Consider the following 13,539-nt stretch of genomic DNA (forward strand, 5'->3'; position numbering starts at 1 on the left):
TCTGTTAATGTTCAGAAATCACTTTTTCTCATCACACCATGGTTAGATTTAAGACTATAATTGTTTCTACTTTTTCTGTAATGCATGTTATATTACAGAACATGCTCTGTGATTGGAACAAATATCCTCATTTCCAATCTGCCTAGAGCTTTTATGAGGTTTAAAAATGAGTAAATTAGCAAGAGAGAATGAAAAGATCAATAAACTGTGTCTTATAGGGAAGTTTGTTGGTTGTCCTTTGCTCAGTATGCCTCATGGATTCATTGAAAAAAATATATGGATGGGTCTGCTACATATGCCATTCCATACTCCTGGAGTAAACATCTTCAAAGAAAAACCAAGAAAGTCCTCTTGAAAAAGCACTTTTAGTACAACCATAACCCAGACAACAACATTCTGGAGCTAAAGTGGGACTGATATTCCTCAAATATGTAAAGATAGCAGCAGGCTTCTATTTTCATTTAGAAATAAAATGTAATGTAATTATCAAGTAAAGGAATGCAGTTTTCTCCTATAAAAACATTTCAGATACATTTGATGTGCAACATGTCTTATTTTGGGAAATTTAGTTCCTCTATTTTAATACTTCATTTCAGACCTACTGCTTGTGAAGGGATAGTAAATAAATTTAAGTTACACACACTGAAACCTATAAGGAAATTTGTCATAATGACTCACTTCACCCATTCATTTTTGATTTGATTAACTTAGATCTGGATGTTACTCAGAAATTCTTGAAATAACAGGCACAGACGTCATTCTAAAGTCTTACCATGTGCTTTTTATTTTGGAGTTCTTTGGATGTTAATCTTAACTGATGGTCTGCTTGCACTATTCATTGTGCAGCTCAAGTCCCAGAGTGGAAATATTAGAGATGCAGTGAATAAAAAGTATGGAAACTTCTGTCAAAACTTTTCTTCCCACCACACCCAATGAACAACTTCTTTTCCCAACTGCAGGACAGAAATATTACTATTTCCAGGAGCTGTGACACGCAGACCAAATATGCCTAAACTCTTCTTTTCCAACTCAATGCCTTCCAGATGTGTTTTGGCACCTGAAATTCCCCAGCCAGTATGCTAATTCTGAGAACTGTAGTTCCAGTTCCTCTGAAGGGCATCAGAGGGCTGGTTTAATATATAGAGTTCCTTTCAAAATCCAGTCTTTATCTTGGCAATCAAGAAGAAAGGGACACTGGGATCTTCCAGAAGTCTCCAACTTTGGCAACTTTAAGACTTGTGGACTTCAACTCCCAGAATTCCTCCTGTTGGTTGAAGAATTCTGGGAGTTGAAGTCCATAAGTCTTAAAAGGTGCCAAGGTTGGAGACCCTTGCATATACTTTGAGATTTGTCTTCCCCTGGCCCAGCTGTTTTATCACTTTTTTGGTATTCAGCTTTGTTCGGGTATTTTTCCACGTCATAGTTGTGCTTTTAAAGTTGTAGCAACGTTTCGGCAGAATCTCATCTGCCATCATCAGGCTTCTGTATGATGATGGCAGATGAGATTCTGCCGAAACGTTGCTACAACTTTAAAAGCACAACTATGACGTGGGAAAATACCCGATCAAAGCTGAATACCATACATATAAATACCCGCAAAAACTTAAGAAAACATATATATATATAGGCCTGGGTCAATTTGTTTTATAATTCCCATTTCAATCAGGTTTCTAGTGGGAGTCATGATACCATTTTGTGTAGTGCAATTGCAAAAGTGTGGGGGTATTAACTGATCAATGCAGCTTCTTTCGAAGAACGCCTGTTTTAGATGTATCTTGGTGAGCTTTGAGGGAAAAAGAACATCTGAAGAGATCAAAATCTGCTGTCGTTCCTCAGCGTAAGCCTCCTCAGCCTTTACAGGTAAGGAAAGGAATCTGAGACACCCAAATCCATTTGGAAAAGCACAGAAGGCCCACAGAAAGCAAATATGGGAGGAGGATTTGAAAAGCAGCCTGTCTCCTGCAAGCCAAGTAGCATCTGTAAGAAACATGGTTTTTTGCTGGTCTTGAGAAGCTAAGTTTCCAGGTTAATGCTTGGATGATAGGTCACTGTGAAGTCCCTAGTTGGGTGGTCAACTGAAAATTTTAAAAAATCCCCCCCCCCCCAAAAAAGAAAAAGAAATGATGATCCACATCTTACTGTCGCCAAGAAAACTAGAGGGACATATTTGTAAAGTCAGATGAAACTGAGCATGACTCAAGGAAATCTTTACACTTTGCCCTCCTGAGCCATTAAGCGTTCCTGGGCTGGGCGACAATGAATGTGAGCCTCTCGGCACAGGACTTCCAGCACCAGACAAAATTTGCTCTCTACTGCCCAGCAAAAGCACCAATCTAATCCTGCAAACTATTTCCATGGATTACAGCTAAAATATTTTCACAGAAAAAAAAACCAGACCAACCAGTACAGTGGCTTGGAGGGAAAGGAGAGCCTGAACTGGTGTTACCTTATGTCGTTAGCACTGAAGGGAATTATTTTGTACGAAAGGTGGAAAAGGAGGACATGAGAGCTGAGGCTGGTGGATCAGCACCTCCCCATCTTAGTTGAGTAAGGAGTATAATTGGCTTTTTGTTCTTCTTCCATGTCTAGATCAAACTTTAAACTGCCAGAAGGAACCAACCTTCTTGAGTTTGTCGTTGGCCAAAAATAAGTCATTATTGGTACACATTTCAGGTAGTCCTCGGCTTACAACCATTTGTTTAATGACCAAAGTTACAAAAACACTGAAAAAAGTGACTTATGCCTGGTTTTCACACTTATAACTACTGCAGCATTCTCATGGGCACATGATCAAAATTCGGGCACTTGGCAACTGGCATGTATTTATGATACTAACCTCAGATCGTGTGGTTACCATTTGTAACCTTTCCAGCCGGCTTCCGGCAAGCAAAGTCAATGAGGGAAAGCCAGATTCACTTAACGACCACATGACTCACTTAACAACCACAGTCATTTGTTTAACAGCTGTGGCAAATGTAGCAAAACAATAGCACTCAGACTTATATACCGCTTCACTGTGCTTTACAGCCCTCTCTAAGCGGTTTTATAGAGTCAGCGTATTGCCCCCAACAATCTGGGTCCTCATTTTATTGACGTCAGAAGGATGGAAGGCTGAGTCATCCTTGAGCCAGTGAGAATCGAACTGCTGGCAGTTGGAAGAATTTGCCTGCAATTCTGCACTTTAATATCTGTGCCACCATGGCTCTGATGGGGCAAAACTCATTTACCAACTGTCCTGCTTAGCAACAGGACTCAATTGTGGTTGTAAGTGCGGACTACCTGTACATTGCTCATTCCCAGAATCATCATTTTAAAAGAGGAACTCTGTGGAGCCAATTCCTGTAGGCACCGGTATAATTGAGAGGTAATCCAGTGAAGAAACTGAGAATTCACTATTGCCTGTTTTCCAAGTATGATGAGATTTTTGGGGATAGGATTTAGGAGAAAGGAATTGGAGTTCTTCCCCACTGGGACAGCATTTATCATGTGCCAGTGACAGTTTTCTGTGAGTTTTTACTTAGGAGCCATCAAGCTTAGTTCTTTCCTTCTGTGAAAAAGAAGCCAGTTTTCCTTCAAGTGCTGGGCAGCTGCTCAAATAAGAGCTCAAAAATTAGCAAAGAAAAAAAAAAACCCAACAAGGAGGGGAAACAGAGCTTTCCCCAGTGAAACAAAATGTAAAGTGTCTACTGCTGCCATAAATGCGCTTTGGGTAAAAAGGTTATTGACAGGGCCACAAATTGGTGATTAGAAGACATCTGAACATTAGGGAAATAACTGCAGTTCAACCACCGTGACTACATCGGGCCTTGATCTTGTGGTTTTGTAAAAGGATAAGGAACCAAGAATAGCATTTGAGGAAGAGAATATTATCGGGGGATATCAGGGAAAGATGTAACCGATTATAAGCAGACCTCAACTTTTAATTGTTCATTTAACAATGGTTCAAAGTTATGATGTTGGAAAAAGCAACTTAATGATGTGCACTCACACTTACAACTGTCTCATCAACCCGGCAGCCACAGGATCTCAACTGAAGGGCTTGGGACTCACAATTGAAGAGCTGACTCACATTTACAACTGGTTGCAATGTCCTGTGGACAAGTGGTTGTGATTTGCAACCCTTTTTTTACCGTTTTCCAGCAAAAAGCACCCACTGGGGAACTGGCTTTGTTTAACGACTAATTCATACATGATCACCAGAAAAATTATCATAAAACTGGGTTTCCCTCTACTTATGACCACAATGATTTACGATGGAAATTCTAGTCCAATAGTGGCCAAAAGTCAAGGATGACCTGTGTTCATTTTAAGTGTTCAATGAACCTTAGAAAGAGAGAATGCAGAGCTCAATATACACTTTCAGAAACATCTTGCTTCTGACTCTCATCTAACTGCCCATCAAGCCACATTCATCTGCAGGGACCCATCCTTATATCCAAATTAAACTTTAAAAATAATCCTGGATAACTGTCTCTGAGAAAATAGGGACAGCCTGCTCCAACTTGGCAATTTGTGGATGAGTTGCAACTGCAACTTCCCAGATACTATTGGGAACCTTAAGAGAAGCAACCAGGAAAAAATAGGACATGGAATGGCAAATTAGTGTTGTTTTATACTAGATATACTAAATAAGGAGAAACTTTCTGACAGTGAGAATAATCAACCAATGGAACAGCCTGCCCACGGAAGTTATGGGAGCACCATCAGTTGAGACTTTCAAGAAGAGATTGGACTGCCATTTGCCAGAAATGGTGTAGGGTCTCCTGCTTGGGCGGGGGTTGGATTAGATGACCTATAAGGTCCCTTCCAACTCTGATTATCTGTTATCTGTTATATGAAACCTTTGAACCATCTAAACTGAAACTGTCAATGCTGGCAAAGTCTCATGTAGAGAGAAAGGTATTTCTTACCCTGATACTTAAGATCCTTCATTGGAAATGCCAATAAGAACTGACTAATCTTCAATTTATGACCACCATTCAGCCTGGGATTCTGGTTATAAGTGGCTGCGGTCACAAGTCACCCGACTTGATTTTACAACCATTTTTATGATGGCTGTTAAGTGAATTACCATGGTCATTAAGGGAATCATGCGATCATAAATCCGAATCTAGCCAGAAAATGCCAAAAAAATGTCATAAACTGTGACCACGTGACCACAGGACACCGCAACTGGTTGTAAATGGGAGCCAGTTGCCAAGCACCCAAATTGCCCTTGCATGACTGCAGGGGCGGTGTGGCAGTCATAACTTTGAAGACAACTGGTAGCTTTTTAGAGTCCATCATAACTTTGAACTATTGTTAAACAACCGGTCCCAAGTTGGGAACTTCCTGTACTTTTCTGAATTTGTACCTGTATGCTCTGACCTCCTGAGAAAGAGTGCATCACTTGGAAGGTATATTGATGTGCCTGACTCATATTCAAAGACAGAGACTCCTTCAAAACCTTTTTTGGGCCTTCTCCTCTGCCCCCCAAGAAGTTTCCATTTTCTGCAGAGAAGATCTAAAGAGGGGGAAGATACTCTCCAAATCTCATTCCCCCATTTTGGGGGTGGGGTGGGGTGGATTTTGCAGTAGATCTAGAAATGGTGCAGGATGAAGAACCCACCCCCTTATTCTTCCACAGTAATTATGATACAACCAAATGGGAACCCCTCCACAACAGTCCCCCAAAAGAAAATCTCAAGGTCATAGTTAGAAAAGATAATGCAATGGAATTGAAGGTTTTTCAATTTGTACGACGAAAGTTTCTGGATATAAACTGACTAGGACCACGTTGATTTTCTTGTTTACCTTCTTGGCTTTACTCCTGAAATTTCGATCAAACATTTGCAAGAGCTGGCATTAGGTTAGGGCAGGGGTCCCCAAACTTGGCAATTTTTGAGACTTTTGTGGACTTCAACTCCCAGAATTCTCTGGGAGTTGAAGTCCACAAGTCTTCAATTTGCCAAGTTTAGAGACCTCTGGGTTAGGGTTATCAATGGCAAACACAGGCACTGCAACGTTTAAAGATGTCACAGGATTGGGATTTGGAGTTCTCCAACCATTGCTACAATTCCTCCTTTGACCAGTTTCAATGCAAGAGAACAGACTCCTTAGAATGAACAGATTGTGCCCATAGCTTCTTACACAAGGCAGAAAAGATATTTTGTATCCTTTACTATTTCATTTATTACCTTTTCTCACATTCGGCAGTAGCCAAGGGGACAGTGGAGAAAATGATTAATTGTGGAGAGTATTCACACTCCAGAAGATACCCAGGCCATGGGCAGGAAAGTTTAATGCTTGGTTTTAGGGCACCAAATAAGAACCAAACCTGTTAACCCCAAATCTGAATGAAATGGGAATGTTTTCTAATTAGTAGAAAAGCAGCGTTGCCTTTATCTCCAGCCTGAATCACCACCTGTGACCATCTGCCCTGTGAGGAGGAACACAGAGGGCTGCCCAGGAAGGAGGAGGAAGTGGTAAATAGCTGGAAAAGACCCCACCAGCAGAATGAAAATGGGACTCCAACGTTCTCAGTCCTTGGCATTAGCTTACTTTCTTTGAAGCATCCCCTTTGGTCTGCTAGGGACAAGTGGTTTTAACAGGCCTTCCAGTCATTTTTCCAAGTTCTCCGGCAATTGCCACTTCAGGGAGGGTGAAGGTGAGTTCACTGCCTTCTCCCCATGGGTTGTCCTGTGTGTGACTGCCACAGTGGGCGAAGACTCCCTCTGTTCCCAACTTCCCCAGTGTTGGGAGGAGACACTTTTGTACTCAACGGCCATTGTCCCGTCGTCTTGCTCCGTGTAGACCCGGGCCTCCAGCTGGACAGGATACGATCCTTGGCATTCCCAGGTGGCTGTGATTCCTGCTGGCTCATCCCCTTGCACTGCAATGTCGGGCACGAGGGGCACCTGGGCATCGGGGGCAGATGAGCAGCAAGGCCTATCCTCCACCCAGGAAAGTGCATGAGATCCACGCTGCCAGTCCCCAGGTTTACTCTCTGCTTGGGCCTCAACACTGGATGTAAGTTCTGGCTCATCGAAGCTCACCTCCTGAACGGCTTCCTGCTTCTTGAAAGAGTCCCGGCGCTCAGATAAATTCAGCCGCCGCATCACCACCACTTCGTGGTCTCGATCATGACGTTCCTCAGACCAGTCCCGAAGTCGAGAAATACCAGCGTCTCCCAGGGTGACCATGCCGCTCTCCCTGGCACCTCCATTTCCCAAGCTGGGCGTCTCCAGGGTGAGCTTTCGGCTGCCGACCACTTTTTCAGCAAGGGAAGTAGGGATTTTCTCTGTTGACTGGACTCGTTTGAGAAGTGGGGAACGGGAGCTGTCTGCGCTGCGAGGCCGGGACACTTGACGGACCATGGTAGGCGGAGACAAAGTCTTGCCTTGGAAAGTCTGGATGTTTTTTGTAAACAACGGAAGTGGGGAAGGAGATCTTTGGGGGGAAGGAGGTTGGGGGATGGAGGAAGGAGTGCAGGCCAATGGAGAAGGCGGGATGCTGCTGGTTGACTTGCGGCGCCCAACCTTGTAGCGATGACTGTTGACTTTTGGTCCCAAGCCGTGTAGGGAACTTGGTCGGATCTGTCCTGCTGGAGAAGTCGGGGTGCTGGATGATGGAGAGGGACTCTGGGATGAGACAGAATCTGAGAAAAATAGAAGCAATTATATATCTGGTGGTATGAGATACTTATACCACCGCTGGCTTCCTTTAGATTAAAAAGTACAAACATACTAGGTATGTATTTCAAATTGTTAGCCTAGAATTAGTTCAAACTAAGAAGCCTTTAAAAGCCTGATGCATTAATACATGGCTGGAGACACCATTCTCAAATTAATATGGTATCAATCCTCATGCTTAAAGTTTCAATAAATCAAAAACATTTTGATTAAAAAATATCCATAAAATGATTATCATCCTATATGGCTTAGGGCAAGGGTGTTCAAACCTTGGCAAGTTTAAGACTTGTGGACTTCAACTCCCAGAATTCCTGAGCTAACATGACTGGAGGAGGAATTCTGGGAGTTGAAGTCCACAAGTCTTAAAGCTGTCAAGTTTGAAGACCCCTGGCTTAGGGCCTAGATATATTCAAGTCCGCTACTCTGAAATGAATGTACCTTTTCAGTTGGATTATGGAAAGAAACCTCATTAAGAGTTCCATCACTGAGGGAATTTTATCTATAAAACCCCATGACTGGGCCTTCTCAGTGGTGGCACCCCTTATCCTTTTTCTTGATTTGTTCCTGTCACTTGTTTTGTTGTTTTTGCATCTGCATTGTTTTTAATGCATTGTCTTTTCTTAAAGTCACTTTGTAGTAGAGCGGCATGGAATCTTGTTATTATGCATATACTGTTACTTCACAACGGGGTATGTTTTTATGAACTTTTTTTTTTAATAAATCAAGGAACCTGTATGGTTTCTTTTTTTCAAGCTGGGCTTTGCTTGCTAAGACTTCTCCACTTTGATAAAGAAGATAAATCTGTTAATAATAGACATTAAGATTAACCTTTTGGTCAAAGTAAAGAAGAAATCTGAGGAGTCTAACTTTTCTTTTCAGTAATTAATTCACAGTTGCAGCAGGAAACGAAGTCTGAAGCTTTACTCGTTAATGAATCATTTAACCTGCAGTTTGGGAAGAGAGTCCTACAAAGCAACAGGATGTGCTGATAAAATCTGGAGCAACTGGAGTGTAACAGCTGGATAAACATAAATGCTAAAGTTCTTAACAGGAGTTACTTCCGAAAAGCTTCCCATCAGTTACTTAAAGACACGTTTGTTTAGTGGCCATTCAAAGTTACAAAGGCACTAAAAAAGTGACTTATGACTGTTTTTCACACTTACCACTGTTGTGGCATCTCGGTCAAAATTCAGAAGCTTGGCAACTGACTCACATTAATGACGGTTGCGGTGTCCTGGGCTCATGTGATCCCCTTTTGTGACCTTCTGACAAGCAAAGTCAGTGGGGAAGCCAGATTCAAGTAACAACTGTGTGACTAACTTAACAACCGTGGCAGGGAAGTTCATAAAACAGGGCAAAATTTACTTAACAAATGCCTCACTTAGCATTAGAAATCGACTCAACAGTAGTGGTAAATCAAGGATTACCTGTGTGGATTTTTTACGTAAAGGATAATGTGTTCAGTTTGAGTGGAAATGAAAATAAACCAGGTGGTCTGCATAATAGAACTTATAATTTTAGGGGAAAAAATAATAGCACTTGAGACTTATACACTACTTCATTGTGCTTTACAGCCCTCTCTAAGTGATTTACAAATGTCAGCTTGTTTCCCCCAACAATCTGGGTCCTCATTTTACTGACCTCGGAAGGATGAGTCAACCTTGAGCCAGTGAGAATCGAACTGCTGGTAATCGGCAGAGTTAGCCTGCAATAGTGCATTCTAACCACTGTGCCACCACGGCTCTTACAACTTTTATTCATCACAGCAGACGTGGCTGATGAAGAAGTCTAGGGGGAAAAGGACTTTGTGGGAGATTCACAAGATCCTACCTGGCACAAAATCCGGGACAGGGCTGCGGCAAGAAACAGTAGATCCAGGGGATGAGCTGTGCGTTGGGGATCCAGGAAGGCTCTCGCTGGATGAGAGAGAATGATGGAGCCCGGAGGAAAAGCTGCGGCTGGTATGCAGAACGGAAGTTTGCTTTGAGATCTTCTTGAACAGGGATTTCCGTCTAGGAAGGAGCGGGGGAAGGAAGGGGGGAGAAGGACACTTGCTAAGGGTTCCAACATCTGAAGAAGTAGGCCAAGACTTACCAGAACGACAGTTGATTTGAGGTTTGATTTATCAGCTGTAGCTTGATGTAGACTTCAAATGATTGTCCTGTCCTACTCAGCCAGTTTTAGCATCAACAGATAAAACATCACTGAAGCAAGAACACAAGGGGAGGAAGAATTTCTTGTGGTGAGGGGATGTATTTTTATTCTATTTTACAAGATTGGAGCTCTGTGGGCTACAGAGGTGTGGCTGAATCACTGCAGCTGACTCAATGGATAAAGAGTCTCATGAGATTTTATATACAGTGGTACCTGGGAACTCAACTGTTTTGAAACTCCTTGAATTTGGCACTCAATGTGTTTTGGCGTGAAAATTTTGCCTTGGTGCTCATTGTTTGTTTGGTACTCAATGCACAAGCTAGAACCTGTCACTGTCAGTTGCCTTGTGACTCACTACATTATTTCTTATCAGAAAAAAAACATTGTTTGGTACTCTTTTTTGGTATCTCCTAGAATCAATTAACAACAAGTACCAGGGTACTACTGTATTTATTTTCAGAATATTTAGGAATCATGCTGACAATCTCTGCAAAAATCAGCATTTTGCTGCCAAGTTTAAGGAGAAATGTAGAAGGCCTCAGGGGGCTACCAGAAAAAGTGGGTCAAGGATGCTCAGGTAGCTTGTAGCTTGCCAAGAACAAGTGCAGGTAGAAGAAGAGTTGGGTCAACTCAAAAACCATGAAAGACCTTCCCTTACTGGATTAAGATGATGACCAGGCTCTGTTCCAACAACAGACAGATGTATAGATGGATAGATGATGTATAGATAGATAGATGGATGGATGGATGGATAGATAGATAGATAGATAGATAGATAGATAGATAGATAGATAGATAGATAGATAGATAGATAGATAGATAGATAGATAGAAAAGATACATAGATAAGTAGGTAGATGTATAGATGTATAGATGTATAGATGTATAGATAGATAGATAGATAGATAGATAGATAGATAGATAGATAGATAGATAGATAGATAGATAGATAGATAGATAGATAGATAGATAGATAGATAGATAGGCAGGCAGGCAGGCAGGCAGGCAGGCAGGCAGGCAGGCAGGCAGGCAGGCAGGCAGGCAGGCAGAATAGAATAGAATAGAATAGAATAGAATAGAATAGAATAGAATAGAATAGAATAGAATAGGAATAGGAATAGGAATAGGAATAGAATAACAGAGTTGGAAGGGACCTTGGAGGTCTTCTAGTCCAACCCCCTGCTTAGGCAGGAAACCCTATACCATTTCACACAAATGGTTATCCGATCTCTTCTTAAAACTTCCAGTGTTGGAGCATTCACAACTTCTGGAGGCAAGTTGTCCCACTCATCCAAAGCACCGGGCCTCACCCAAATTCCAAGCTCGTCTTAGTTACCTCCCTCAATTCAACACCAATTAACTATTAAGGTCCTTGCTCGATCCCAGCCACCTACTTGTCTTGGCTGTCCCGTTTGCGATTCTTCTTACACCGGCGGGCCATCCGTGTCTTGGAACTATTCTTGCGAGCGGGGCCCTGTCTGATGCTAGTGTTCTCCAGGGCAGTCGTCCTCAGTGACACCTTATTTCCGCTCTACAAGAGGGACACAATGGAGAGCTGTTGGACTCTCCCAAAAGGCCATCCTTGAAAGGATCAGCCCCCACCACTCACAGAAATGCTATGGATAGAACACATTCACATTACAGGTAATCCTCGAGTTACAACTGTTTGTTTAGCAACTGTCTTAATTACAACGGCACTGAAAAAAAGTGACTTTTACAATGGGTCCTCGCACTTATGACCATTGCAGCATGTCTCCAGACACATGATAAAAATCCAGGCACTTGGCAATCAGCATGTATTTATGATGGCTGCAGTGTCCTGGGGTCTTCTGGTTGCCATTTGCAACTTTCCCAGCCAACGTCCGACAAGCAAAATCAATGGCCAGATTCGCTTAATGACCATAGGATTCACTTAATTGCAGTGATTCCCTTAACAATTGTAGCAAACAATGTGATAAAATCAGGTGCAACTCACTTCATAACGGCTTTGCTTAGCAAATTCTAGTCCCAATTGTAGTTGTAAGTTGAGGACTACCTGTTTTGGACCAAGCAGAATAACGGTGCTTGGAAATTACTTCTGAAACCCATTTTGTTTTGAACTTTTCCTAGATATCTTTTGAAAGGCGTTACATCAGCTGGCATCTCAGTTTTTCAACATTTGTACTTCTCATAATAGGATTACAGGCATTATTTGCTATTTTATCATTCTCCTGTTGCATGTGTAATAAACCTTCTTTCTTTATCACAATATTGACTTGTGGTCTTCTTTCCGGCTGAAGATACATACCTTCAGCAACAGTTCTACGACATCCATGTGAACCAAACCCAGGACCGACTCCCCGTTTACATGAGTGATGAGATCTCCAGCTCTGAGTCCTGCATCATGAGCTGGGCTCCCGTCTTCTACATTCTACGATAGAAATAAACAGATAGATCATCATCCATGAATTTTTGTGTGTGCAAATCCACTGATGTCTGAAAATATTTGCTTGAACAGGAAGGTGGAGAATTAAATAAGCAAGCAGCTTTCTCTTTCACAGACCTCTCCAGTCACTTCATTTGCTCCTGATCCAAGCAGAAAAGACGAGCTCCCAGTAAAAACCATGTTTCAGAATTCCAGCTTGGAAAAAAAGTGAATTTGGGATTCTGACTTGGTGCACAACCCATGCACTGTTCAGCTACTGCTTTGATGTCTTTGATTGTCCTTGTTGAACTTTTAATTATTCTTTGGTAAATCACTTTGGAAATTTCATGGAGTGGGGAGATTTGAATTTTTTAAAAATGCATGTCTGTTATGGGTGAGATTATTAGCCCAGGATCAAAAGTTCTGCTGTGGTTGTATTTTGCAATTAAAATCAGGTTCATAAGCATATTGAGACCTTAACTTTTACCAGAATCCTGAGTTGTAACATATACTATACTTCTTCAGATCATCAAAGAGAAAGTGAACTAAAAGAGGTTCAGCACAAGTAGAAGTACCCTAAGATGGAACCCACAAGGTGATTTGTAAGTATTTTGTTGCTGTTTTTCTATTGGGATCGAACTGGAATCTTTCCCTTTCAACCTATTCTTCATATCCACTTGGTAGAATGCCTGGCCTTGTTTTTGGAAAGGCTGAACCACATTAGGAGTTAAGTAACTCTGCGTTTCTGTTTTCAGTTATCCTTTCGCTAACAATTACCTGGCTAGGAATTTATGACTAGAAAACCTGCCAAATGTCCTTCAAAAAAACCAAAAACCCACATTCCTGATTCTCCTCCAACATGTTCTTTTTCAGCAAAGGGATTTAGGGACCAAAAGATGCTTTCTGGTGATTATTAGGAGCATTGCAAATCATCCGCAGATCTGCCAAAGTGACAATCTCACTTTGCTTGCTGTTGAATTAAAGGATTTCAGTCCCAAAGATGAGGAATGACATTTTCTATCTGAAGCTCTAAGATCAGTTACAGTAGAACTCTAAACTGGAAGCTGAATTATCTGGTCGACAAGCCCCCCTTTAATTCTATGGTTCTTAACAAATCATACAAAGCAATGTTCTTTTTAGGTTAATAAAACCTCAACGGCTGGATTCATGCCTTAATGTAAGCCAAACAGCTATTTTCACTCCCCATTCAAGCACAACACTTTATGGCTCAACTTATGATAGTTTTCTCCCACATTATTAACCATTATTTCTGTAACTTTGATTAAACAAATTTTAGGGACCTAATCCACAT

The 13,539-nt window shown here is 41.7% G+C and overlaps 1 protein-coding gene across 6 annotated transcripts in view; it reads right to left on the reverse strand.

Moving 5' to 3' along the window:
* Positions 1-758: 758 nt before the first annotated feature.
* MAST3 (microtubule associated serine/threonine kinase 3) overlaps positions 759-13,539 on the reverse strand; it is an 80,266-nt gene continuing 67,485 nt past the window's right edge. For 5 of the 6 annotated variants that reach the window (XM_087952532.1, XM_087952533.1, XM_026670931.2 and 2 more), the window contains 4 exons: positions 12,111-12,233; positions 11,218-11,354; positions 9,501-9,682; positions 2,686-7,636 (listed from right to left, as the gene is read on the reverse strand). In XM_087952532.1, coding sequence (XP_087808658.1) covers positions 6,600-7,636; positions 9,501-9,682; positions 11,218-11,354; positions 12,111-12,233 — 1,479 coding nt within the window. In that variant the 3' untranslated portion in view covers positions 2,686-6,599. Of the gene's footprint in view, positions 7,637-9,500; positions 9,683-11,217; positions 11,355-12,110; positions 12,234-13,539 lie in introns of all 6 variants that reach the window. The other variant, XM_026670932.2, reaches the window with a different exon arrangement.

Source organism: Notechis scutatus, chromosome 1 (genome assembly GCF_049901735.1).
Source record: "Notechis scutatus isolate UNSWTSFEM ecotype Mainland chromosome 1, rNotScu1.2, whole genome shotgun sequence".
In the NCBI taxonomy this organism is placed as follows: domain Eukaryota; kingdom Metazoa; phylum Chordata; class Lepidosauria; order Squamata; family Elapidae; genus Notechis; species Notechis scutatus.